General features: G+C 44.0%; 3 protein-coding genes across 4 annotated transcripts; 1 reads left to right on the plus strand and 2 right to left on the minus strand.

Moving 5' to 3' along the window:
- Positions 1-651: 651 nt before the first annotated feature.
- zdbf2 (zinc finger, DBF-type containing 2) lies at positions 652-12,016 on the minus strand. 2 transcript variants are annotated; one of them, XM_062518198.1, is made up of 7 exons: positions 11,772-12,016; positions 9,176-9,257; positions 9,058-9,103; positions 8,897-8,942; positions 8,551-8,647; positions 6,883-7,010; positions 652-6,531 (listed from the first exon to the last, which is right to left on the minus strand). In XM_062518198.1, exons 3-7 carry the CDS (start codon positions 9,092-9,094, stop codon positions 3,990-3,992), a joined length of 2,850 nt encoding a protein of 949 aa, XP_062374182.1. In that variant the 5' UTR covers positions 9,095-9,103; positions 9,176-9,257; positions 11,772-12,016; the 3' UTR covers positions 652-3,989. The 2 variants fall into 2 exon arrangements, with proteins under 2 accessions (XP_062374182.1, XP_062374181.1); XM_062518197.1 differs by lacking the exon at positions 9,176-9,257.
- Positions 12,017-12,697: 681 nt separating this feature from the next.
- Positions 12,698-15,065, minus strand: eef1b2 (eukaryotic translation elongation factor 1 beta 2). The gene is made up of 6 exons (XM_062518199.1): positions 14,908-15,065; positions 14,257-14,379; positions 13,918-14,053; positions 13,672-13,738; positions 13,289-13,414; positions 12,698-12,908 (listed from the first exon to the last, which is right to left on the minus strand). Exons 1-6 carry the CDS (start codon positions 14,985-14,987, stop codon positions 12,754-12,756), a joined length of 687 nt encoding a protein of 228 aa, XP_062374183.1. The 5' UTR covers positions 14,988-15,065; the 3' UTR covers positions 12,698-12,753.
- A 582-nt stretch (positions 15,066-15,647) lies between these two features.
- Positions 15,648-24,198, plus strand: ndufs1 (NADH:ubiquinone oxidoreductase core subunit S1). Its single transcript, XM_062518201.1, has 19 exons — positions 15,648-15,737; positions 16,333-16,415; positions 16,579-16,670; positions 16,899-17,006; positions 17,154-17,230; positions 17,345-17,426; positions 17,564-17,694; positions 18,056-18,241; positions 18,573-18,707; positions 18,949-19,063; positions 19,408-19,553; positions 20,397-20,525; positions 21,242-21,371; positions 21,673-21,833; positions 22,024-22,178; positions 22,421-22,596; positions 23,083-23,217; positions 23,331-23,403; positions 23,725-24,198. The coding sequence occupies exons 2-19, from the start codon at positions 16,337-16,339 to the stop codon at positions 23,814-23,816; spliced, it is 2,202 nt and encodes a 733-aa protein (XP_062374185.1). The 5' UTR covers positions 15,648-15,737; positions 16,333-16,336; the 3' UTR covers positions 23,817-24,198.
- Positions 24,199-24,705: the final 507 nt, after the last annotated feature.

The raw sequence follows: 24,705 nt of genomic DNA on the forward strand, positions 1-24,705 counted from the left end.
TTCTCTCTCTCATGTTGTCTCAGACGCCTCTACCTGCGTAACGGTCTCCTTCACACCCCAGAGCCTTTGGACATACCATAAATCTAACCAGATAAGGCTTATGCATCATTCGGAGAGTTGACAATCCTAAGGAGCACTAGAAATCGCTTGGCGAGCTTCAAGACACAGAGGTTTGGGTGTGGAGTCAGTTGAAAATATATAACGGGACCACCATATAGGCCTAGTTGCATAATTGGGGAAGTCATGGTCTTACCCCTCAAATCAACGATATTTATTTAGAGTGATTATCTCAGGTGAACGGCCAAACGTGACCTGTACTCTAGGCCTACTTTACAATAACTAGAGCGTTGGCTGCAATGCCTTAAGGAAAAACTAAGTATAGGCCTGCCTCTCACATCCAGATCATGCTGGATCTCAAAAGGCCTACAATAAATGGCCAGTTTATATTGCCAAGTGATTCTTTCTTTATCTTATAGGTTACATGTGACATGACAAACTTCCTAATTACTCAGCTAATTATGCAATGATTTGTATCAAAGCCTATCTGATTCGTTTTTGATATTCACTTCCACAATAATTAAGAAACATCAACCTTTTCCTCTCAATGTATGACCAAGTCAAACTGATATCTGCCAAAGGAGAAATGCACAATTTCATGTAATCATCAAAAACTTTAATGTACAATCAATTTAAATAGCCAAGCTCTTGTCGTATTTAAAAATATCCATTATAAACTTAAAAAAATATCCAGCTTGTTAAAAAAAACGTGAAAAGAAAGCACACATACACAAGACAGTACATTGTCTAATTTTGAAGTTGTTCAAACCCAACTGTGCAAAACTTCACAGAATTCAGCAGATATCATATAATTTCCTCTGAACGATCTCCTATACTGGCTTGTTTTTTGAAAAATGGAAGCCTTTTAATTTGCAACACATGTTTTTGTTTTTCTATGTAGGACAAAGTCCCACCACTGCTTCACAACAAAGCAGGCTTCCAGTAACACAAAACATACAACTGTTTCAGTGTTTCGGAGGGCTACAAAACCAGCAACTGTCGTGTGAATTTACAATCAGTAGATCATGACCTCTTTACAAGGGATGGGACTTTATTTTTTAATGGATTTTTCTCTAATTATATTTTGGCGATGCAGCAGTGTAAAATATAGTTTCAACCACTTCTATCTTTTCCCATAGGACTTGGGCTGACATGGATGGAAGAATGACAGTTAATTTCATTAAAGTTATTTTCATGTATGTTGCCTCCATACACTGGACAGTTATGAAACATAGCACATCAGGTACATCCAAAGTGCTTCAAAGAAAAACCAGTCAATCAAAGTATTGGGTAGGTAGGCTATCATTAAGAAGTGAAATGTGGTGCATCCATTTCCTTCAACACAGTCATGTAATGCCTGTAATATGTTAGCACTTCCGTTTCAAGAAGAACGTATGGAAAGGAGGGTGAATGATGATGAATGATGAATCTGTCCTTCCAAAGGAATGAGTAACATCTTTTCTTAAATCAGCGCAGCAAAATAATAGCTAATGTCCCCCATATTTTTTCTCAAACTGACATTGTTTTCAGAGCACTCAGACAAAACACCCTCACCAGAGAACCAGTTCATGATACCCGGCCAAGTAAAAAATGATCAGCACCCATGATGATCAACATCAATTAATTTAACAACCAAAAAAACTATTTCCTGAGAATGACAATGAACATAATATGTGAAGACAATGTAGCTTATCAAGGTGAAAGCAATTTATCAACATCTTCTCTGCAGCTGTTACAGCAATTAAACAATATGTTTCTGGAATTGCAACACCAACAATGATTGTGGAAAAAGATCATGATGCGCAGACAACTGTAATAACACCAGGACATCCGCATCTCAGGTTCATCTCTGTTGTAGCTGACAATAAAATAATACAGCAAAATCTGGAAATAACAGGTCGATATCTGCAGAACAGGTCATGCTCTTAAGGTATGCTTGAGTTTTGTTGGAATAGTTTAACCACAAAGCTTTCCCAAAGGACACTGGCATGTAGAAGACAACGGGCCCTAATTTGTTTGGAGGGCAAAGTGCAAAGTCTGTCATCAAGCAAAGTTCTCGTGCTTCAAATACAGCTATCGTGTAGCATATGGGAGCATTCAATGTTTGCGCTTCAATGTCTTGCCCATAATGGCGAACTAGTAAATCTTGTCTAGCTAGTAAATTAGCTTTAGTTAAACTGAAGATGCTGTGTTAAGGGAACCATACTCTCATAGCTCTCAGTTAAACTGAACATTTCATTAAACGAGAAAAATTGTACCACAGTTGTACTTCGTGGTACAAATTTCGTGCCCATCGTTCAATTAGAACCCTCTGTGGTTAAAAGTGCTATGTGAAGTTCTATAGGCTGAGTTGTCTCATAGCAACAGGGCACTCTTCCATCAACTCGCATTGTATTTAATATACAGCATCACACAGGATACACAGTAATGCTACAAGATAGCTGGGACAACCTAGCTGGTTTGCATGCCAACTTTAGTGTGAATATGGGGAAAACGAAGGGCATAGGCCTTTTTGATGTTCTGACAAAATGGTCGTTTCTTATACATGCTGCCATGCCCTTTTTAAAATTGCCATTTTTTTTAAGTTGAACCAATAACATATAGACCTTTAAAGAATTGGTTAGCACAAGATACAAAGGGAACAGTGCACACAATGTGCGGATACAGCACATGATCTATGACAAAAGAGGTACAGAAACAAGATGCAAATTTTAGTCGTGATCTTTAAAACATATTCAAGTTTAAACGCATGTGCTTAAAGGAATTCCCTCCAGATATAGCGGCCACCACAATCTACTCATCTCAATGATACTTGAGGTATAAACTGTTTTGAAACTTTTCAAATTATTTTTCAGTATCCTACATTCACGTTTTCACCTGCTAAAGTGAAAAAAGTAGGGCCATAATTCAAGGAAGTAACAGAGCACAATGAATACAATGGTTTTGTCGGAGAAACAACATTTTGAGATTAGAAAGGTTTACAGACTAAGATTACATTAATTAGGTCAAATTAATAAATAGACACAGAGAAATTCAAATTAACATCAGACTGTCACACACTTTCAGTGCCAATGATGGGTCCCTTCGGGGGGAAAATCAACACAAAAAGGAAATTTGAACACAAAGTGATCTGTACCATTCCACTGATCTTGTCATGGGGTGCCGATTATTTTGGAAAAACTAGTATATCAGGGCTTAAGATGAAAAAAAAACACTATTGTAATGTGTTTACCTCTTCATAATATTATATCGCAGATAAATGGCTGAGACTGGACTATGACAGGTCAGGCTGAGACACATCTATTGGTGTACACATACAACCAATTGAAAGTTTTGTAAATCACCTACATGTTTCTTGATCCTCAAGGAATTACACAGTTTCTAGTCTCATGAGAACAGATTTGACATCAGCATTTCATGATCTGTGTACACGACTGCAGTCAATCGATTTCAATTTTGGTTCTGAACATCGTCTACAGCCAACTTTAAAAAGGCTGAGGTCTGGTACATTACTGTTGACGTATGTCTCTGTGATGCTACACAACCTCTTAACTCAGCAACAATTACTGCATGTTAAAAGAGAACTGACTGCACCCTTGCTCATTTAAATGTGTACTTCAGGGTTTCTGAGTGTTGCTCCTGGAAGACCAGCAACACTATGAACTTCACTACCAGCCCTGCCATACGACTCAGAGGTGAAATTTTCTTTTAAGCTCTCAATGGCATTATGATCATCTGCTGAATTCAATCAGCTGTAGACACACACACTTTGCTGGTGGTTCACCAGGGTTGAGGGGTACTCATTGACACATTGCTTACACACACACACGCACACGCACACGCACACGCACACACACACGCACACACACACGCACACACACACGCACACACACACGCACACACTCCTAATTTATGGGATAATGTGAATCTATTTAGGGCCTTAAACGTGATCGTGTTCTTGGTGGAGTTGTTCTCGGAGATGTCCTGGTGGCAGCTTTGCCCCTAGGAGATGTCCTGCCCTCTGGCGACTTGCGGGGATTCACCGTCCGCTGCATAGACCCCCCTCCCTTCCCCTTGGCCCTGGGCTTGGCTGATTTTTTCCTCCTCTTGTACGGAGGGGAGGCCGGATTCTTCGCCGGAGTCAAAGATCTCGCCTTATCTCCACACCTCCTCTTCCGCCTGCCCTGCCCTGGACCTCCAGTCTGGTCCGCCGCCGCCACCACCGCCGCAGCGGAGGACGCCTTTCCGCGGCTGCTCGTCCGGGAGCCCGATGGGACCATGGGTGCGCTGTCGGCGACCGACGGCGCCGGGGTCAGCGTGCCCAGCAGGAAGCGGCTGCCGCTGCTCCTGGAGGAGCGGCTGAAGAGGGCCCGCCGGCTGCTGGACAGAGAGGAGCCGGGCTCCGAGGGCCCCGCGCTGTCCAGGCAGGAGCCCGTGCTGGAAGCGCAGAGGTCGGCCACGCTGCTGCTGGCCCAGCCCCGCGGAGAGCCCCAGGACTCGCTCCCGAACTCGAACGCGTACCGCTCCTTGTTGTTGTCCGGGCTAAGGCTGCGGAAGAGCTGCCGCACGTGTGGGTAATATTTGGGGTTGGGCGTGCTGGGCACGCCTTTCGGCGGGGACTTTAATATCCGGTTGGTGAGCGGGTCGTAGTATTTCAGCGGAGTCCGTTTGTATTTGTACTTGTAGGCGCTGTCCAGGTCGCACGTCTTCTTCTTCCTTCCTCCCCCGGGTCTGCGCTTGCCCGGCTGCTTGCTGAGGCTCGGCCCGCTGTCCGTCGGGGATGACAGCACGTAAACGACCGTTTTGGGCTGAAGCGGGCTCATCACCTTGCTGTAGGAGGCCGGCAGGCTTAGAGCGCAGAGCCTGGTCTTCATCTTGGGCGTTTCGTTGGCAAAATCGGTCGCTTGCCCTAACTCCTGCGTAGGCTCGGCATCGTCCAGCGACGCCCTTAACTCCTCGACTGTTTTGCGACGGACCACAGGCCAGCTCACGCCGGTCGTCTGAGTCCCGTGACTGACCTTGACCACCTGACAGCGAGAAGCGATACGATAGAAGCGCTTTTGAGGCTGCACTGTCTGCTCCTTTACCGGCAATGGCTGCTCCTGCTGCTGCTGCTCCTCGACAACAACATCCTCTTCAGTATGCTCCATGAGCGGGAGGACGTCTGTGCAGTCCGCTGTGGTGGCGGTGGCGTCGACATTCTCCTGGGGCTGAGGGTCTCGTGTCTTCCTGCGAGACTTTCTCCGCCGGTGTTTCCCGTAGCGAGCCAGAGACTCCGTGTCAAAGTAGCAGCGGAATGATCCCTCGCGGAACTCCTTCACCAGCAAGTCGATCTTGAGGTCGTCCTCCTGCATCACCTGGGCCCAAGTCTTCCCGACAAACGACGGCGGGATGTGAGGGAGGTCCGGTAGCACCTCGTCCACACCTACATCTACTCTGCTGACCGGCAATGCCTCGGTCTCCGTAATGTCCTCCTCCGTGTCCTGTGCTGGCTTCAGGGCAGAGTCCAGCTGGCTCTTGTACTTCTGGTCCTCCAGGCTGATGTGGGTCTCCATGAGGCCCGTGAGGTTCTTCTCGTCCACCTTTGTGGTGCCCACGGCGGCCTGCAGCGTGTCGTCCCACCCTTTGCTTCCTGCAGAGTTGCTCATGGAGTGCAGACTCAGATGGAAGCTTCCCTCGTCGTCGTCGTCATCGTCGATGTCCGGTTTCTTCTGCTCCCGGACTCTACCGTAACAATGGAGGTCGATAACATCGTCGATCACTTGGTTTATCTGGTCCGAGACATCCGAGAAGGTGCGCTCTCGATGGGCAGCTTTCCAAGGGGGCATCGCTGGGGCCCAGAGGACAGGACTCTCAAATGCTGGTCTGCTGACAGCGGGGGCTTTTGACGTGGGGACCCTGGAAGATTGCACTCCGACAAGAGAGCCAGAGGCCGAGTCATCCCCTTCCCCACGCCGGTTGGTCTTCTTGTTAGCTTTCCGGTGCGGAGGCTGAGAGGTGCTGGGCTGCTCAGGCGAAGGGTCTTTTGAATGCGAAGGTTCTGCGGGCGATTGGGGTTGTGCGCTGGCTAACTTTGTAGGTACTTTTGTGGTGTGCTTGGAGTAGGACTTTGACTGCGAGAGGGTTTGTAACGAAGTGCTACTAGTCCTGTGCAAAAACCCTTGTGTGGGCGAGTCCTTTCTGGACAGCGGTGGGTTCAGATGAGTCTTAACGCTGTCTAGGCAACCGTGCGTGCTTGTTGTGGGAACATCTGCAGCCTTCACGGACAGGCTGGTGGTCGCTGACGTGTCCTTCCTCGGAGCCAACGTAGCCTTCTGCGTGGGTGCTGGAAGGCAGGATTCGTCGTCCGAGCTGGGCATCTCCTCTCGCGTCCCGACTGACGCTCCGTCATCCTTAGAGCCACAGTAAACCTCTGAGAGCTCCTCCCGTGGGGCTGGCAAGGTGGTCAGACATGGCAGATCTGCATGAGTCGGCCTGCAAAGAGAGAACAGAATAAACAACATACAGATGGACTGTTCCAAACCACATTTCATCAAGAAATTCACATTTTCAGTATCCACGCTGCTTTGGGCAAGAGCCATGCAAGTCTTATAATAAATGTATAATAATATATATTTCGCTTTTAGAATCAGCCAACCTTCGAACTTCCTTGCAAAAAGAACTTTTTGGTTCTATTGTACCTAAGTGAACACAGAGTCTACATGTAGACCAAACGTTGATTTATCAAGAGCCCAGAACCCAAACACTAGACATACTATTTATAACAAGGAGATGAAAAAGCAAGTGTTCTTCCATAAAGACCATGGATACAGTGGTAAACGGTACCGTGTGTCGATGTAGCGATGGGGATGGTGCCTCATGACATCCTGCAGGAACCTGTCCATCAGGCTGCCTGTGGGGACGGCACTCCGAGTAGTCCGCACTACCTCCCTGTGCTTCGGACTTATCAGGTGCTGCAAACAACCAAGGAGACAAAAAGTTACACCTCAACTTATTCACAATTTTTCAGACAACGTTTTCAATGCCAATACACTCACAAAGACTTAATACAGATCTTATGAGATATTTTGGTCAAGCAAACCGAAAGGCAAATACTGAAATAATAAATTGCTCTTCCTGTAAACCTGTGCTGAATAGTATTCAGTATTCAGTACCAAGGTATTACTGACTACTTGGTTTACACTTATCCTTACACTTTTACACTTCTGTCAGGACCGATTAAGTAAAAAATACACGAGAGAAATATTTTTAGAACCGATTATATGTTGTATTTGGCGGTATGGCCCTGTTCAGAGGAAGTTCCCGGTCTTTCCATGAGCTCCATGGAAAAGCCTAGACAGGGAACAGAAGCACCCTCAGGGGACTACCCTCCCAGTTTAAACTGGGAGTGTAACTCTATTACCCAGAACAGAGCAAGCAACGGTATGTCCTTATTTCAAGTTAAACCACTTTGAGGTGGAGCTGGGGAGGAGGTGGGTTGCAAAGCAGCGAGCAGAGAAAGCAGAAATAGTAAACAGACTGACACAGCTTAAATAAGGCGCTCTTATGAGAGAGACTACTTGCGAGCGAATGGAACGATCAGCTGAACGGAACAGCTGATGTGGGCTGATTTTGACGTAGCCAATAAGAAACTGACAGTTGACAGCTGGCTTGACTACGTGGCCTGCCAGGACTAACGCAGAATGCTTGATTTACAGTGAGGGAATGAACCAACAGTGATGATGCCTAACAACTACCTGATGGGCCTACACAGATGATGATCAGAAAGACAACTGGTCGATTATGCAAAGGAAAATTACCAGATGATGTCAACTTTTCCATACCACTAATATGACCGTTAATGACTTATAATATTAGAGGTAGGTAGAGGTAGCAGCACTAACATATAGAAGAAAATGAAATGTCCTTAGCCAGCTGGTTTTTAATTGCTGACTGGAAATGTTGCCCAAATCAAATGGCTTGCTCCTCAAAGGTATCTGTGATATACTAAAAATAGACATGCAGAAAACGTTCTGAGAAAGACAATTATAATAGTCAGGGCGATCGACTAATAACAATGAAAATGCAAAAGGGTGGTGGTCCTGTTTCATGATAGATGAAACTCCTGATTTCAAAACCTTTCACTGTCTCTTTTTCCCCCGGCAACCCTCTCAGGCCAGTTAGCTATTTTCATCACTGAGTTTAAAAGCAAGCAAGCTGCTGACAAATGGCTGAGGTCGCCAGCTGCCTTCGTTTGCCAGCAGTTGCAATTAAATAGACGGGATGAAAGAAGTGGAAAAGGGACACAGTATGCTCCAACACTGCAGGAATAATTCTCATCGCTATTCTGAAGTAATATGTTACAGATATTGGCCGGCCTTAACAGTAATAATCTATTTACAATCACCAACAAAACTTTGAGCACAGCAAGAGCTGAAAAAACAACATGCTAAATTAGCAAATTCATGATCACACAAGCGCTCCAGCACAGTCATGCACTAAACTGCTACTCACCTGCTCCACACTGCTGTAGAACACCTGACAGCAGCTGCAGTAGCCCTGTCTCTGGGTGGCACTGGATGGGCCAGGGGTGGGCTCTCCGCCACTTGTCCTAGAGTGAGGGGAAAAGTGTGTGTTGATAAGTTGACACGTCTACAGAACCTGACATCTGCCGCAAAATACACTACTAATTACAGGACTATGTAACAGTCATAGTAGAGCTTCCACTTCAGGATTATGTCCCAAACAATCTATCGACTTATTCCTCTTCAATGACAATGAATTAACTGTAAACCAAACTGTAAACCTTTTTTTTTGCTACTGTAGCCTATGTGTACTACATTTCATTTAATCTGCCTACCTGCTGGCTTTCTCCGTCTTGCGTGGTGGGTCCTTCTGTCCATTGTCTAAAAACAAAAAACAGTTTTCAAATAAAATATATAAGGGAAGTTGCCAATGGTGGTTGAATTATACTTAAAGTATACTTAAGCTTACTTAAAAGTGTATAATAAGAAATCCTACCTTTACCAGAGGGGGAAGGTCCCACTTCAAGTGGCATTGTCTCTGTCTAGGGAGATATATAATCAGTCAAAAGGTAACACGAGGACAAAAAAAAATTTTTTTACTGTAGGCTACTTACTTGCCACTTAGTAGAACAATGTGGGCTTTATTCGACACACTCGTCGATCACATGGCATGCGCGTCAAAATCCCAAGCAACGCCTGAACGACGGAACACATGGATTTAACATCGTGCTATAAACTTAACCATGCATTTTCAATTCATATACTGTTGATAGACGAACCAATGGCAAGCAGTAGCAACAGAGTAAGGAGCAATTGGTTCTCAACAGGCTTATTTGGGCTGCTCCCCATCTCCTGAAAACTGCAGTTTATCCTGTTGCTAGGCCTATTCTATCCAACCTAACCAATCTACACCCTTAAACAAATCAAAATGTACTGTTGCGCGGACAATTCAAATGCACTGTAGCTTCTTTTGGGCTTGTTTACATAGCCGATTGCTTATTCTTTTCCAAAACCTGGCAACACTGCGCAGTGTGCACTGAACCAAAACCATACAGAACGGAGTAGGACATGTACACAATGCCAGCAACATTAATATGGCAACAGACTGTTGTTTGAGCTAACGTGACAGTTCCGTGCAAGCACAAACTCTCCTAGCCAGTGGCGGACCGTCAGGGCCTTCAAGGCCTTCTCTGAAGGCCTAACTATTTCCAAACGAATGAAAAATACTAGTGTCTTTAATAACATTTTACTTAACCATTTATTATTTGCTCCTGCTTCTCCTTCCCCGATCGTTCTCGACTACTACCGCTGTCGGCTATGTGATTTGATTGACAGACTGTCTGAACAAATAGCGAGAGTGTGCGATATATTTTCATCCAATCCCATGAGTTCCCTTGTTAAGGCCCGCATCAGGCCTTCACAAGGAATCACTGCGTTTACGGTACCTAAGCAACCATTAGAAATCATATATTTGGATTCGGGTTGATTGATGGCTACATCTGACTAATTAGCCAATCAAATCGACCTATTATGGCGGGGTAGGCAGGTCTGACTGCAGCTAGGCCTGCAATGTTCGAAAAGAATACCCGGAATCGTTCATCACAAATGTTAACGCTGTTTGAGGCGTTTACTGTCTATGGCTTGACGTGAGGAACATCTTGTGCCAGTGTCAGAATCAGACTGGACTTCAGTGGATAAATAAATGTGTCATACTGACATGACTATGGTTATAGTTATGAATAGTAAATAAACCATCATTAAGCAAAAATAATGTATAGTGTCAGCTGGACTAGCAGATATCGATAGTGCTACACATAACGTCAGCTATAACTCTGCACGTAGCTGGTCACTGCAGGAATTGGTAAGTTTTGTTTCATGTTTATTTCATAACATAAGACTTGAAATATATGCTTGTTATCTGGCCCTTTACTATATAACAAACGTGTTTTAGTGCTGCTTGGTTACGACTAGATTGTTAGCTTGGTACGACTAGATTGTATGCTAGCTTGAAGTTGTGTGCGAGTTGATGAGACTTTGGTGAAGCTGTCGGGATCGGCATGTCAAACTGTCATTTGATTCCCGCCCTCCAAGGTCTGGTTTACTGCCAGTCTACTGCCCTGCTAGTTTAGTCCGACTTTTGATCTCTTTGAGTTTTGTGGAAATTATTGGTGAAATCCGTGGCATGGCCATAACGTGAGCTGGCAATTAATGCCAATGCCTATGGCATTTTGAAGTAGCCAACAAGCAGTGGCAACATTAGGGCAATACGTTTTGTGCCTGTTTAATATCATGGGTGGTGTGCTGTGACATTTTCTGTTGAGACATTTCTCATAGTGTACCGTGAAGGTTTGGCAAACACTGTAGCAAAGATACTGACTGTAGGATAGCCTAGCCCTGTAGTTCCACATGACTAGCTTTTGAGTAATCGGAGCAGCAGCGAAGCAACCTAAAATAATAGCACTGTACACGCCACAGCTAAATAGAAGAGCTCTAGAAACAGTCTGAAACAAGTAAGCCGATGGCCTAAATATTTAAAGTAGGGCCTAGTCTGCTCAAACCCATGCTGCTGATAAGGATAATGACCAGGTCCCAATAAAGATGTTATGTTTACCAATAAACAATGCGGAATTCAGCTCGGACGTATTTGTTTATGTAACGAAAATAGTGATACACCGACTCGCGTTAGAAAGAGAAAACGTTTCTCTCCCACTGTGAAATGCAGGGAAATTGCACATTTTAACCTTGTAATGTAAAAAAAATCTGCGGGGGGATCCCCCCGCAACGCCCCCCTAATTTATTTATTTTTTTACAAAAAAATAGTCATTATTGAAGGCCTAATTGCTGAACTCACGGTCCGCCACTGCTCCTAGCCCTAAACCCATAGCATTAATTGCAAGTGTACCATGAATGATCATGCTCTCCTTACACAAATAAATCTTTATTGTCTCTAACCAACGCGCACACTGAATAGCTATTCGCAATCAACAAACTTGTTGGGAGCGCTTACAGACGTCTCATGTTAGCGAACTTGGTGCTGATTGGCCAGGGAATCGGCCCTTTGGCCTGCAGATACAAATCTTCACAACCCAACAAGTCACTACTGATACTTGGATTTCCCAGCACTGTTTTCAGCATGGACATTGCTAATTTTGGACTTAACGTTAAAGTTGCTGAAGTCTATTAACTTTGAAAAAAAGGCAAGATACTTACGATCATACACAAACGTGGCTCTGCATTAGCTAGCTGGCTAGTTAGCTAGCCCTTGAGGGTGAATAAGGCCTGTCGATTATTGGTGCACAGACGTGGACGCACATTAATGTTACAGAAATCAAGGTAATACACCGAGTGGTCGACATCGGTCCTGGTTTGTACGGAACATGTTAAATGAATCCGTTGAAGCTATTCTGCACGTTGTTGACATATCATTCACCGCCCATCGGCATCCGTATCGTAGCTCAGCTTTTCCTGGAATGACGTGAACGGATATTGCCGAACACGCCCAATCATAGTCAAAGCCGCAAACCAAGAGTTGTTCAAAATCGAAGGCAGACTTCCAATGCATCCATCTCTGAGAAAACGTAACATTTTCCGATTACTTCCATCTCGGAAAAGATTTGCTAACCCTACAGCTTAATACCATTTTTATTGACGCCCTGTTGCCTGCCAAGGTGCATAGGCCCATGCCTCATTACTTGCATCGAGTCCAACCGGTTGCAGAATAGTCTTCGCTCCAAAGGAAAAATGTATGTCATAGCACTTACCAATTGCAGAATTGCAGATAACAAGTTTACCACTACTGCACAACTGTCACATGCATGTATGTAAGAAAACAAGCAACCAATTCGATTTACAAAAAAGCTTCAAGCAAGCTTAGTTCAGTAGCATACCTCATGTGTTAGTATGCACTCAAAGCTAATTAAATAAATAAATAATAAACACATTCTGGGGGCATTTTTAAAAATCATGCCCCAGAGCATAGCACTGTGGTGGTCTGAAGGCTGCAGCAGCTCTACAGCTAGGTAGCACCAATTCTTCTATGTAGAACAGTGACCAAGAAACAGATCTGTGAAAAATTGCAAGAGTTTTCTTGGAAGTACAGAACATATCCGAAGATGAACAAAAAGCGCAGACTCAAGTTCTCATTCTTGAAGTGCCGTTTTTATTGCATGTCTGCAACCTCTGCTTTGGGGCTTTAAACTTTGTTGAAGGCAGCAATATCCACAGACTGTACATAGTCCTCAAAAGCAGTGATCAGCTCCTCCAGCGTGTCTGTGCCCACTTTGTCATCCTCAATCACACATCCGATTTGCAGCTTCTTGATGCCGTAACCAACTGGAACAAGCTTGGCTAAAAAAAAGAAAGGAAAAAAAAAACATGATAAAGCTGATTATACATCATCCTTAATAAAATCACAAAACAAATGGGAGTCCCTTGGGACATCAGATCAAAGCAGCAACAAAACGTAAATTAATCTGAAACTAAATCAAATCAAGATTTTGCAACAGTAATTGGACATCCGTTTATCTGTTATCAATGCCACCAGCCTGATCTAATAAGTATTCAATCAGGGGTATGCTGAACAATGACACAGCCCAGTTAAATGTTGAGATGTTTTGAAAACAATCAAATAACTCCAATGGGTTTAGAGGACCATTATTTTGCCTTCTATTCCAATGACAATACTGGAATAGTAGGTTATACTAGACCAATGGGTTAAAAACACTTACACTGTCCCCAGAGAAGGCCGTCCATCTGAATGGTCCGTACGTTCTTTTCCATTTCCACCATGTCAGTCTCGTCATCCCAGGGCTTGACATCCAGCAAGATGGAAGACTTGGCAATTAACGTGGGCTCTGCGTGGACGAGAAAGGACAAGGTACATTACACCACCACATTACAAAGCTCTATAATGCCCTTGAGATGCATGGTTGGTAGCAATCAGAGACAAAAGCTGTGCATCAAAAAAAATCAGCCGAAAGATGGTGAGAAACTCATCATTACACCAACCAAATGTGCACACTACGCAGTTCGGAGTCATCGTTCACTAAAACATTAAACTGAGCGGTGCGCAAAACAAAAAAAAGGCAGAACTTGGCCTAAGGACACATACTTTTGGACTTCTTTGCGTTGTAGGCAGCCAGCCTCTCCTCCTTGATCCTCTTGGCCTCTTCACTTTCCTGGTGGTAAAGAGACCTTGATAAATAATCTCAGAAACAACCTCCACGAAATGCACGGCTACAACATACTGGTCATCAGAGACAAAAGTAGTCCATCACAAAGTTCAGCCGAAAGATGGTTTAAAAACATCATTTTACCAGTGGCTGTATGTACCAAGGGTAATAAGAACGAGACGTACCTCCTCCTCATCAGAGCCGAACAGATCAAGATCATCGTCGTCCTCGTCGTCACCACCAGCATTTCCACCTCCACTGGTCGTGTCTGCTACACCAGCTGGTCCATACTGACCAAGAGCTTTCTTCACTCCTGGGAGGCTGAAGGACAATATCTGTTAGGCAACATACTTCACCCATTTCTACTTTGCATTTCCAGTATCCAGTTTGGTCAGGTTTCAATAATTGTGCATCACATACTCAGGCGAAAGATGGTGAAAATGATCATCATTATACTGGGGGATGACTGTGTGGTCCAATGATCCAACATGAACCTAACATGTTGTATTGAGTTGAGAACATACCTGCCCTTCTCTTTCTGGTAGGACTTGATGTGGTTGAACCAACGCAGAGCATGGCAGAGGTCAGCTGAGGGGGCCCCAGAAAGAGCGTCGAACACAGCGACGTCGGCTTGAGAGGGAACATACCTGATGGGGAGAAAAAATTAGTTCACTAATGTGTCCATGCGCCTGCATTAGAAGTGATACCTGCTACAAGACAAGATCGGCTCAGAATCATTCAAAAATATGATTTATTATATATGCGGTTACACCAGTAACATCAATGCCCACTGATAGGAAAAGAAAATGACCAAAGAACACGATCACAAATTCACTAATGATAGGCCTACTAGTAGCCTAACTTGAGACACCAACGTTGCAATGGTTCATGGGGCCCAACCAGAGCCCCCAACCAACTCGGCTCACAAGTTACACCAATATCTTGAGAATAACGTCGCGGGCTAACACATATGCTTCTAAAGGAAATGTAGGGCTTAAATGTCGGCATGCACCAATTTCCAAAATAATACAGCGAAGTGCGTGCAAGGCTATTCTTGTACCTTAGCAAGTGACTGCATGTTAGCTTTTGCTAATGTTAGCAAGTTAGCTCCATGAACGGTTATTGTAAGACTGTTGATGGCGTCCCTCCCAATGATTATCAAGTGTTTTAATTACCCTTCGATGTAACTTTTGTCGGCCAAAAAGTCATTCAAGACTTTAAGTCCAGCTGGGGATTTCAGGTCACCGAAGCCCATTGTTAATACTCTTAGCTGGTTAGCTAGACCTCGTGTGACGACGTGTACTTCCCACAGAAGGAAGAGAGAAGGAGCGAGTCTTATGGAGAGAAAGCATTTATACGCGGGCACAACTTTACTTGGCTCCTCCTATCGTATGGCTATTTTATTGCAATACTGAGTCAATATCTATCTTTTACTGTCTATGGTCAATATAAAGTATTGCCTCTCTGTGTCTGAGCGAGAGACTGCTGTGCAAGACGAAATAAAATGTTATAACTTAGCATTGTATGAAATACATGTAAAATGATCCAGCAATATGTTTCATTTGACGGATTTGAACAGATGCAATTGAATTTAAACACTCAGTTTACGTAGTAGAGTACATTCGTACTACTGATGCATTATGCAATTATTTGGAACATGGACATGTGTAGGTAAAGCACATCTTTGGATAGTTATGAATGATACATTTTACAGGAAGTGACGTCTATAGTGATATTACAAAACGCACTATTTTGCAGTATAAACGTTATATAGTATAAACGTTATATTTAGCCATCTAGTGTTTTGGGTTATATTTTACAACAATGTGCCGCACACAGTAAGCCAGTTTTAAAAATATGTTCAGAGATGGCCCTGATATTGTGGGTGTCGTATGGTCGTAACGATTTGCATATTTCCGTTTTACGACAGTCGCCATACTAAATCGCCATAACTGAGTACACAACTGTATCGCTGTTCTGGTCGAGAAGGCCAAATAGCGACAAGGTAAGTACATTCAAGTCGTAGAAGTTAGATATGCAGTTTCTTGAAATGTTGGAATAGATACAATCATTTGATGGTACTGGCAAGATGTTCAAATTCAAATACGGGTCGAGAAATAAGTGTAATGTTCCTTCTGCCCTTGACCAGCTCAGCTAAGCTAACCGGTTGATGTAAGCCTAGCTAGATGTTCAGCTACTTGTCAACAACACAGCTTGCGCACATGAAACGTGCCAATTTCAAACGTTTATCGACACATAATATGACGCTTGCAAAGAGGTGCTTACTACACCTTAAAGGCTTTAGATGAAAAGAGTAAAATCCGGCTTTTGTAACGTTAGGTAACCTAATCAGTAGGCTGGTTAACGCATCCTTTATCGTGTCCTAACGTGACCTAACATTGAAATCTTCGTTTATATCAGGCAATTGAGTAGTTTGGCTAAAACATGGGATGAAACCGGAATTCTGCAAGGAAACTAGAAATCTTAATAATTTGTAATTTGGATTTGCTTAGCTAATTGTAGGTCATCTTTGAGAGATTGTGTGTTGAGCTGTCACTGCAGTAAATAACTTTACTAAGTTGATGCTTGATCTGCTACAGCGTCATGTTGCGTTTGCCAGCCGTCAGCCGTGCCATAGCGGGGGTGGCCCACTCTAAAGCATGCCTGGCCCCAGCTAGTAATGGTAAGTTTATCATACTTTGATGTTGTTTTGTTAGTGTTATGTATGCGGTATGTGATCATATAAGCTGAATAAACTATCTGTCTTCAGTCTGGTCATCAGCCTGTGTTGACCAATTTGTGAAACTGACTTGGCACATATGTTGTATTTTGTTTTACTCATACAGTTCGCACATCTGTGCGGGCTTCCAGTAACTTGGTTGAAGTCTTCGTTGATGGAAAGCCAATTATGGTGGAGCCTGGTACTACAGTGCTTCAGGTAAATAATTTCATTAGCAACCCTACATGGAATGTTGGCAATAATAATAACAACATGTAGAAGTCAAACTACCAGTACCACCCTTGATTGCACCCTCAGCTACTGGACTACCCCCTAATTAAAGAATCTATCTAGAACTAGTTTTCTCCTACAGGAGAATAATGTAATGCTTTATCACAAATCCTTGTTCCTGTCGAAGTCATGACAACACAATGTGATTCTCCACAGGCTTGTGAGAAGGTCGGCGTGCAGATCCCCCGTTTCTGTTTCCATGAGCGTCTGTCGGTGGCAGGGAACTGCCGCATGTGTTTGGTGGAGATCGAGAGAGCGCCGAAGGTAATGCTCTCACGATGGACTGGAACTTGCTAAATTTCCCAAATTGCTCATTGTACTGAATCTTTCTGCAGTCAAGATCTGTTTCTTTAGGGGTTAATTCACTTTGTCTTGTGTATTCTTACTATGTCTGTTTTTTTTATGTGACAGCCTGTGGCAGCATGTGCTATGCCTGTTATGAAGGGCTGGAACATTCTGACAGACTCGGAGAAGACACGCAAGGCCAGGTAGTGCATACATATCGCCAATTTATTAAATCATAATTTTGTGTCCTGCGAATAACACATATTAGTTATTTTTCCAGGTATGTGATTGTTTTTGTCATCATCTGTGTTATATAGGGAGGGTGTAATGGAGTTCCTGCTGGCTAACCATCCTTTGGACTGTCCAATCTGTGACCAAGGAGGAGAGTGTGACCTCCAGGTAATGAAAATGTGATTGGCTTGGCCATTTTGAGTGTGGCGTCGCTATAGTTAGCAGTCTCTTTATCTGAATGACAATGTACCGGCGTGACCATATAAGAAAGATTAAAACACTAACTGTATGTGTTTGTCGTGCAGGACCAGTCCATGCAGTTCGGCACAGACAGGAGCCGCTTTACGGAGGGCAAGAGAGCAGTTGAGGACAAGAACATCGGGCCGCTCATCAAGACCATCATGACACGCTGCATTCAGTGCACACGTTGCGTCCGGTAAGAATATCGTCCGTCTGTTCCATAAGTCAGAGTTTGACCTTGAGGAGAATTACATCAGTAATGAATCAGTTCAAGGACAGAAAGTAGGCTATTTGAAGTGTGAACTCGGCAGGTCAGAATGAAATCTATTTAAGATTCATGATGGAGAGTTTTTACTTGAGAACCAATGTTGATGGTTTTTCATTGGTTTGAGAATGTTCCATATGTGTGACTTTGCAGCTTCTTGTTTATTTAACATTTACAAATCAACAATATTTACAGTGTTTTTATTGCATGTGTTGTCAAATGTAACAAGCCATATACAGTAAGTTCATGGTACAATCCATTCTAATGTGATTATTTCTCTTAACGTACACAGCTTTGCTAGTGAGATTGCGGGTGTTGAAGACCTCGGTACAACAGGCAGAGGCAACTCCATGCAGATCGGTACCTATGTGGAGAAAATGTTCATGTCGGAGCTGTCTGGAAATGTGATTGATGTTTGTCCTGTGGGAGCGCTCACCTCCAAGCCCTACGCTTTTACCTCACGTCCCTGGGAGACCAGGTATGAGTCTCCAACTGTAGCATGCATCTTAACAATAGTGTGTAAATGTTGGGTTGTCCTAGTGTATCTCCACTCACTCACTCACTCTGTCTCTCTCTCTCTCTCACTCACACACACACACACACACACACCCACACACACACACATACACATACATGCACATATATGCACGCACACTCCATCTATTGTCTATTGTCTGTTTCTTCCTCTCTCTGTCTCTGTTTGTCTGTACATGTATCTGCATGTACTGTAATTGAGCAAAAGTCATCATCTATCTGTGCAAGTGTGATCTGCACCTTCATTCCAACTCTTCACTCATTTTCGCTCACAGGAAGACCGAGTCCATAGATGTGATGGATGCACTGGGAAGTAATATTGTTCTGAGCACCAGAGGAGGGGAGGTCATGAGGGTTCTGCCTCGTCTCAATGAGGACGTTAACGAGGAGTGGATCTCCGACAAGACCAGGTAGGCCTGGGCCCTGGCGCGTTCTGAGATGTCAGCAACTCGGGCTATCCCGGTGTTTGGGATTTTATGAGGGGACGCAGCTACATCTGTTGTTTTCTTTATTGCAGTGTACTACGCACTTCAAAGACACACACACACACACACACACTGTGTTTTTTGTTACTCATGCACTACTGCAAACAGTATTGATATTATTGATTCTTACTTTCTTTCTTTTTTTCTTGGCTTCCCTTCCCCTCAGGTTTGCCTATGATGGCTTGAAGAGGCAGCGTCTGACCCAGCCCATGGTGAAGGACGCCTCAGGCCAGCTGGCTGCCACAACGTGGGAGGATGCGCTCACCCGTGTGGCTGGAGTGGTAAGTGCATCCGCACAGTACGCTTGTGTGTGCCTGTGCGTGCTATGTACACATCTTTTTACACGTGGTGTTCTATTTTGAGCTATATGGACTATACATTGCTTGTGGAGTATGTTTGAGTTGTCCTCAAAAGCTCTGATAACAACAGTTGACTCTCTCTCTCTCCCTCTCTCTCTCTCTCCTCTCTCTCTCTCTCTCTCTCTCTCTCTCTCTCTCTCTCTCTCTCTCTCTCTCTCTCTCTCTCTCTCTCTCTCTCTCTCTCTCTCTCTCCAGTATGTGAATTGTTAGACAAAAATAAACTGAAATTCCTAGAATGTTACAAAAGTCGCGTTTGAATCCCGCAGCTCCAGACCGTGCAGGGGAACGAGGTAGCCGCCATTGCCGGTGGCATGGTGGACGCTGAGTCTTTGGTGTCCCTGAAGGACCTGCTCAATCGCCTCAACAGCGACAACCTCTGTACCGAGGAGGTCTTTCCCATGGCCGGGGCAGGGTGAGTGCCTCCCTATGAGACTCTGCAGGGTTCTTGGAACGCAACAGAGATTAAATGCTCTGGGCAGGGGAGGGTGTTCATAAATTCCGATGTCGTCTGATGCTTCACTTGGCAGAAGAAAAATGGTTTGACTTTTTGAATGCCATTAGAGTAATTTGTTTGCTTCTTCTGAAGTATGGGCTTTGGTTTGGGGTGGGTCAGTGCCTGCTATTGCAGTGAGTAATTATTTTCTCCAACGGGATAACTGCTAGACTCACATTGTAGTGATTGGAAATTTTACAGAACACTGTTACCATGCGTATAACATGTTGTAAACTGCATTTTGTTGTCTTTGTACTTGTTCTCTGCGCAATGACAATACAGTTGAATCTTTTATAAATCTAATCTAATAAGGGCTTAAAAGATTAATAAAAAATCTACTAATCTATACAGAATCAGTCAATACAGTCTATAGATGTATAATGTTTATGAACTTTGCCATAATATTCTAGCCTGGTGGAATCTTTAAGATTAAGGGTCTGGCCACAAATAATGAAAATGCATTTGAAAATCTCACTTCACGCAATTGGATAACACTACGACCAATGTTTACTCTGACTGATTCTGGACGTCGGCGCAATTGGATAACACTACGACCAAAAACGAAAGTTGTAGCGCTATCGTCATCAGTTTAACTCGCCCACTACTTTTTTGGTTTCCCCCGATGCCTGGGGTAAAAGTAACGTGCATCATTGCTTGTGGCCAGAGTATCTTACGGACACAATTCAAATTGTGCTCTCGCGCTACTCTTGTATCAGGCCTTAAATGTATTCCTCTGTCTGAGCACTGTCGTCTCTCCTGTAGTGCTGACCTGCGCTCCAACTACCTGCTGAACTCACGCATCGCCGGTATTGAGGAGTGTGATTTTCTGCTGCTTGTTGGGACCAACCCACGCTACGAGGCTCCACTCTTCAACGCCCGTATCCGCAAGAGGTACCACACACACACACACACACCCATACACTCTCACACGTAGCCTTTTTCCACCAAACTGTTCTGTTCCAGTTCGCGAACCAACATTTGAACCGTTCGGAGCATTTTTACCAAAAAGAAAAACAGTTCGGAACGTGGCACTTTGGTTTGGAGCTTGAACAATAAAATAGTGTTTTTTTCCCTGTGAGCCCGAATGGGCGTGTCATTCCATGTCTGTGTCATAACTCTTGTTTATGCGTGCAACACCCTCTGTTGTTGACACTTGATTCCGTTTAAAACTGGTTGAAATGCTGGCTGGTTCACTAGATAGCAACAAGGTTCAACCAATTCTTAACCAAACCGGTTCAAGACTGCATTCTCTGTTGGTCGGAAAACGTCCACAGACACAGTGAGAGAGTAAAGCCTATGCATGAATAAGTACACATTGTTTTTGATGGCCAAAGGCAAAGTGAGGATTGATGCTGGCTGAGTGATTTATTGCCACGTCATATTTCATGAAAGTTTTCCTACAGTACCTGTGCATTTTTGTTTGGATGCAGAAAATCAATCTTTGTGAGCATTTACCAAACAGATGGCATGAATTCTGTGTAGAAAACTGTTGTGTGTTCTGAATACACTAATGCCAGCACTAAATTATCATCAACGTATAGAGATAATAACATGAGTGGAATCGAGATTTGATGTATGGGCATTAATGACGTGAACAATTGTTACAGCTGGCTGCATAATGAGCTGCAGGTGGCAATGGTGGGCCACCAGGTAGAGCTCAGCTACTCCTATGATCACCTGGGAGACTCCACGCAGGTGTTGAAGGACATTGCCGCCGGCACACATCCCTGCAGCAAGGTAAACCGCCGTCTTTGTGGAAATAGGGCTCGGGCACCGGCAGACGCGTTGCATTCTAGGAATATTACCGCCATATTACCACTACAGAGCAACATACACGAAAGTAACACGAACACACTAACAGGCGGGAGTAAATCCTTGCAAGGCGCATAGTAAACTAAGGAGTGAGGCTGCCAATATGGCTGCCCGCAAAGTTTTGATGTCACGATCCCGAGCCTTATGAAAATTTGATTGGGAGGTTGGGGATCATGCCGTAATTTCTGGAGTGAGGTGTTTCTGATTGTTTATCCTCCTGTGCCAGGTATTGGCCCAGGCCAAGCGACCAGTGGTGGTGGTTGGCAGTGCCACGCTTCAGAGGGCTGATGGGGCAGCCATAATGAACGCAGTCTCCACCATCGCTCAGAATGCCCGTGCGAGCAGTGGCGTGGAGGAGGGATGGAAGGTCCTGAATGTACTTCACAGGTCTGCTACATGCATGGTCATATGTGTCGTTGGATTTAGATCTACACAGAAGCAATTGTTCATACTGATACTGATGACTGTTGTGTTATAGATCTGCATACATTTTGAGTGCAATTGAATAGAGCATGCTTAAAAACAAACTGGTAGACCATGGTGGGAATGTATTTGTGATTCATTGATTGACTCACAGGGTGGCCAGTCAGGTTGCTGCGCTGGATCTGGGATACAAGCCAGGGGTGGAGGCCATCAGACAGGCCCCGCCCAAGGTGCTGTTCTTGCTGGGAGCTGATGCTGGTTGCATCACTCGCCAGGACCTGCCCAAGGGCAGCTTCATCATCTACCAGGGTGGGTTTAATGAGGGAGACAAAACCCTTCACTTCCACCATGCATGCACTCACTCAAACCAGACTCATAGATAATCACACGTACACTAATTTCTATTTACTGGTTCAAACATGTAGACGCACTACATAGAATTTCATTTTATACATAAAAATGTGTTGGTTTGGTGGAGGACATCGGTTTGTTTAGAAGATTCAATGCATCCCGTGTCTGACCTACCTATTTCTTGGGTCACTGCCGTTCAGGTCACCATGGCGATGTGGGAGCCCCCATGGCGGACATCATCTTGCCCGGCGCAGCGTACACAGAGAAGAACGGCACCTACGTCAACACTGAGGGCCGTGCCCAGCAGACCCGGATCGCTGTAACCGCGCCCGGCATGGCCCGCGAGGACTGGAGGATACTCAGGGCCGTGTCTGAGGTATTCACACACTTTCCGCATCGAACTCTGCAAGGAGAATTTTATGCATGCTTGCATAGCAAAATGTGTTGCCCACATTTTTGTAACGCAGCACAAGTGTGAGTGTCATGTCATGTCATGCTTTGGTCTTTACATACTCAGAAACACGCAAGAACACTTTTACGTTTCTGAAGAGTGAGTTCACTCACATATATACACACACATGAAATGCAAATGTGGATGAGAGTATCTACAGTATGATATGCATATCAGGAAACCACAGTGACGCCACAATTGTTAATGAGTAATATTGTTATCTGATACATACATCGAGGCAAATGTCAATTTAATGTGCATTTCATTGTTACATTACTAATGCAATGTTTTGGTCAGCTGTATAGTTATCCAGACAAATACATTAACTAACAGAAATCAAGCGTGTGTATCCCACACAGTTGGGTTGTTGTATGTGTACTGATTTTTTTTGTGTGTGTGTTGGTATCCTAGTTGGCTGGTGTCACACTGCCCTACGACACCCTGGCAGAGGTGAGGGATCGACTGGAAGAAGTGGCTCCCAACCTGGTGCGCTACGATGATGTGGAGCAGGCCAACTACTTCAAGCAGGCCAACGAACTTGCACAGGTCCAGCATTGTACCCGTTACATTTCTCGCACTACATTTGCGACCACCTTGAGACTTGAAGTAGCTGTGTATGCACCTGTCAGTCTTCTTATATGTGTGGTTTTCTTTTGCAGACTGTCGATCAGACATTACTAGCTGAACCTCTGGTCCCTCCTCAGCTTACCGTTAAAGACTTCTACATGACAGGTACCTTTTTTAATATGTTTCTTTATGTAACTAAATAATAATTCTCAATAGTATGTTTTTCTGTGGATAGTGTGTATGGTATCTTGTAATAGCTGCTATATAATAATAGTCTGAGAGTGTAGGTGTGAGACAGGTGCGGTTTGGCCACCTTCCATTATAAACCTTTGTTTGGGAGTGTGATGACCTAACAGCTCTGTTTCTCACAACACTTGTCTAGGACAGGGTCTCGTGAAGATTTATCCACCTATGTGCAGAATTTATGTGTGTTTTTTTTTTTTTTAAAGAATGGTTTGAGTGTAATACTGTCTGTCTGTCTCCCAGATCCCATCAGCCGGGCATCCCAGACGATGGCAAAGTGTGTGAAAGCGGCGACTGAGGGGGCAGATGCTGTTGATGAGCCTTCCATTTGCTAAAACACTTCCTTGTCTGTCCGATCAAATGCATAACCTACATGTGTGAGACCTTCGTCCTTAACTCAAACCTACCGCCAACACACATACATACACACACACACACACACTTCAGTCAATATCACCTTAAACGCAATATTCACAAGTGTCTCCGAAGTTCCATGCCAACTCTGACCTGTCGTCTTTCAGAACCAGAATTGTTCAAACCAGTTCATAAACAAGTGTGACATTTTATTCTTGCTTTATATATTTAAGTATGGTATGCTTAGGCAAACAATATCGTTGTAAAGATTTCATTCCCAAGTGAAGGTCGTGGGGAGCAGCTTTGTTAAAGAAAGCGTATACTGTGGTGAAAAATGAATAAAGCATCTATTATTACAGTCGACCCTCTAACAGTGTTCTTATGCTTCATAATTGCTATATAGCTCAGCCCTGACATTAATATCTGCTGCTCTGAAGCTGCTCAGGGTGGTTTTGGTATGACAACATTGTGTACGGTAGTTCTTTTGTGGATTGGCAGTTAAACATTAAGATTTTCCCCACCCAGAAGCACAAATGTCAGCAAGTTTGCCTTGTTGAAGCATGTTATTTAATCAGTCTTATGCCGGCATTTTAATTGATCTCGATTTCATTTTTTTGTATGTGTAATTATGGAAAGTCAAGTAGCTGTTTTGCAACACTGTTGCCTGTCATAAAATTGTATCGTGTACGCTTCCACGTTCAGACGGTAAAGGGAGTGATATTGTTTTTTCAGTATACCAGTTGCGTTCTTACAGGGTGAAAAAATAGCAAAACACCTTTTATTTTGGACTTTGTAAAATCTTTTAGTGACGGACACTGGATGGTGTGATGTCATCTGAGTCAGTCAAGACGATAGTGTCTACTCGGGGGA

Source organism: Sardina pilchardus, chromosome 17, assembly GCF_963854185.1.
Source record: "Sardina pilchardus chromosome 17, fSarPil1.1, whole genome shotgun sequence".
In the NCBI taxonomy this organism is placed as follows: domain Eukaryota; kingdom Metazoa; phylum Chordata; class Actinopteri; order Clupeiformes; family Clupeidae; genus Sardina; species Sardina pilchardus.

Excerpts from the sequence above, each read along its gene's own strand:
- zdbf2 (XM_062518197.1), bottom strand. Across the intron at positions 8,648-8,896 it reads AAGACGGAGAAAGCCAGCAG|GACAAGTGGCGGAGAGCCCA; the intron begins GTAGGCAGATTA and ends CCCTCACTCTAG. Across the intron at positions 6,532-6,882 it reads CATCGCTACATCGACACACG|GCCGACTCATGCAGATCTGC; the intron begins GTACCGTTTACC and ends CTCTCTTTGCAG.
- eef1b2 (XM_062518199.1), bottom strand. The coding sequence starts at position 14,987 with ATGGGCTTCGGTGACCTGAAATCCCCAGCTGGACTTAAAGTCTTGAAT. Across the intron at positions 14,054-14,256 it reads TACCAGAAAGAGAAGGGCAG|CCTCCCAGGAGTGAAGAAAG; the intron begins GTATGTTCTCAA and ends ATTGTCCTTCAG. Across the intron at positions 13,739-13,917 it reads TCGGCTCTGATGAGGAGGAG|GAAAGTGAAGAGGCCAAGAG; the intron begins GTACGTCTCGTT and ends CTTTACCACCAG.
- ndufs1 (XM_062518201.1), top strand. The coding sequence starts at position 16,337 with ATGTTGCGTTTGCCAGCCGTCAGCCGTGCCATAGCGGGGGTGGCCCAC. Across the intron at positions 20,526-21,241 it reads AACGCCCGTATCCGCAAGAG|CTGGCTGCATAATGAGCTGC; the intron begins GTACCACACACA and ends CAATTGTTACAG. Across the intron at positions 21,834-22,023 it reads GTCCTGAATGTACTTCACAG|GGTGGCCAGTCAGGTTGCTG; the intron begins GTCTGCTACATG and ends ATTGACTCACAG.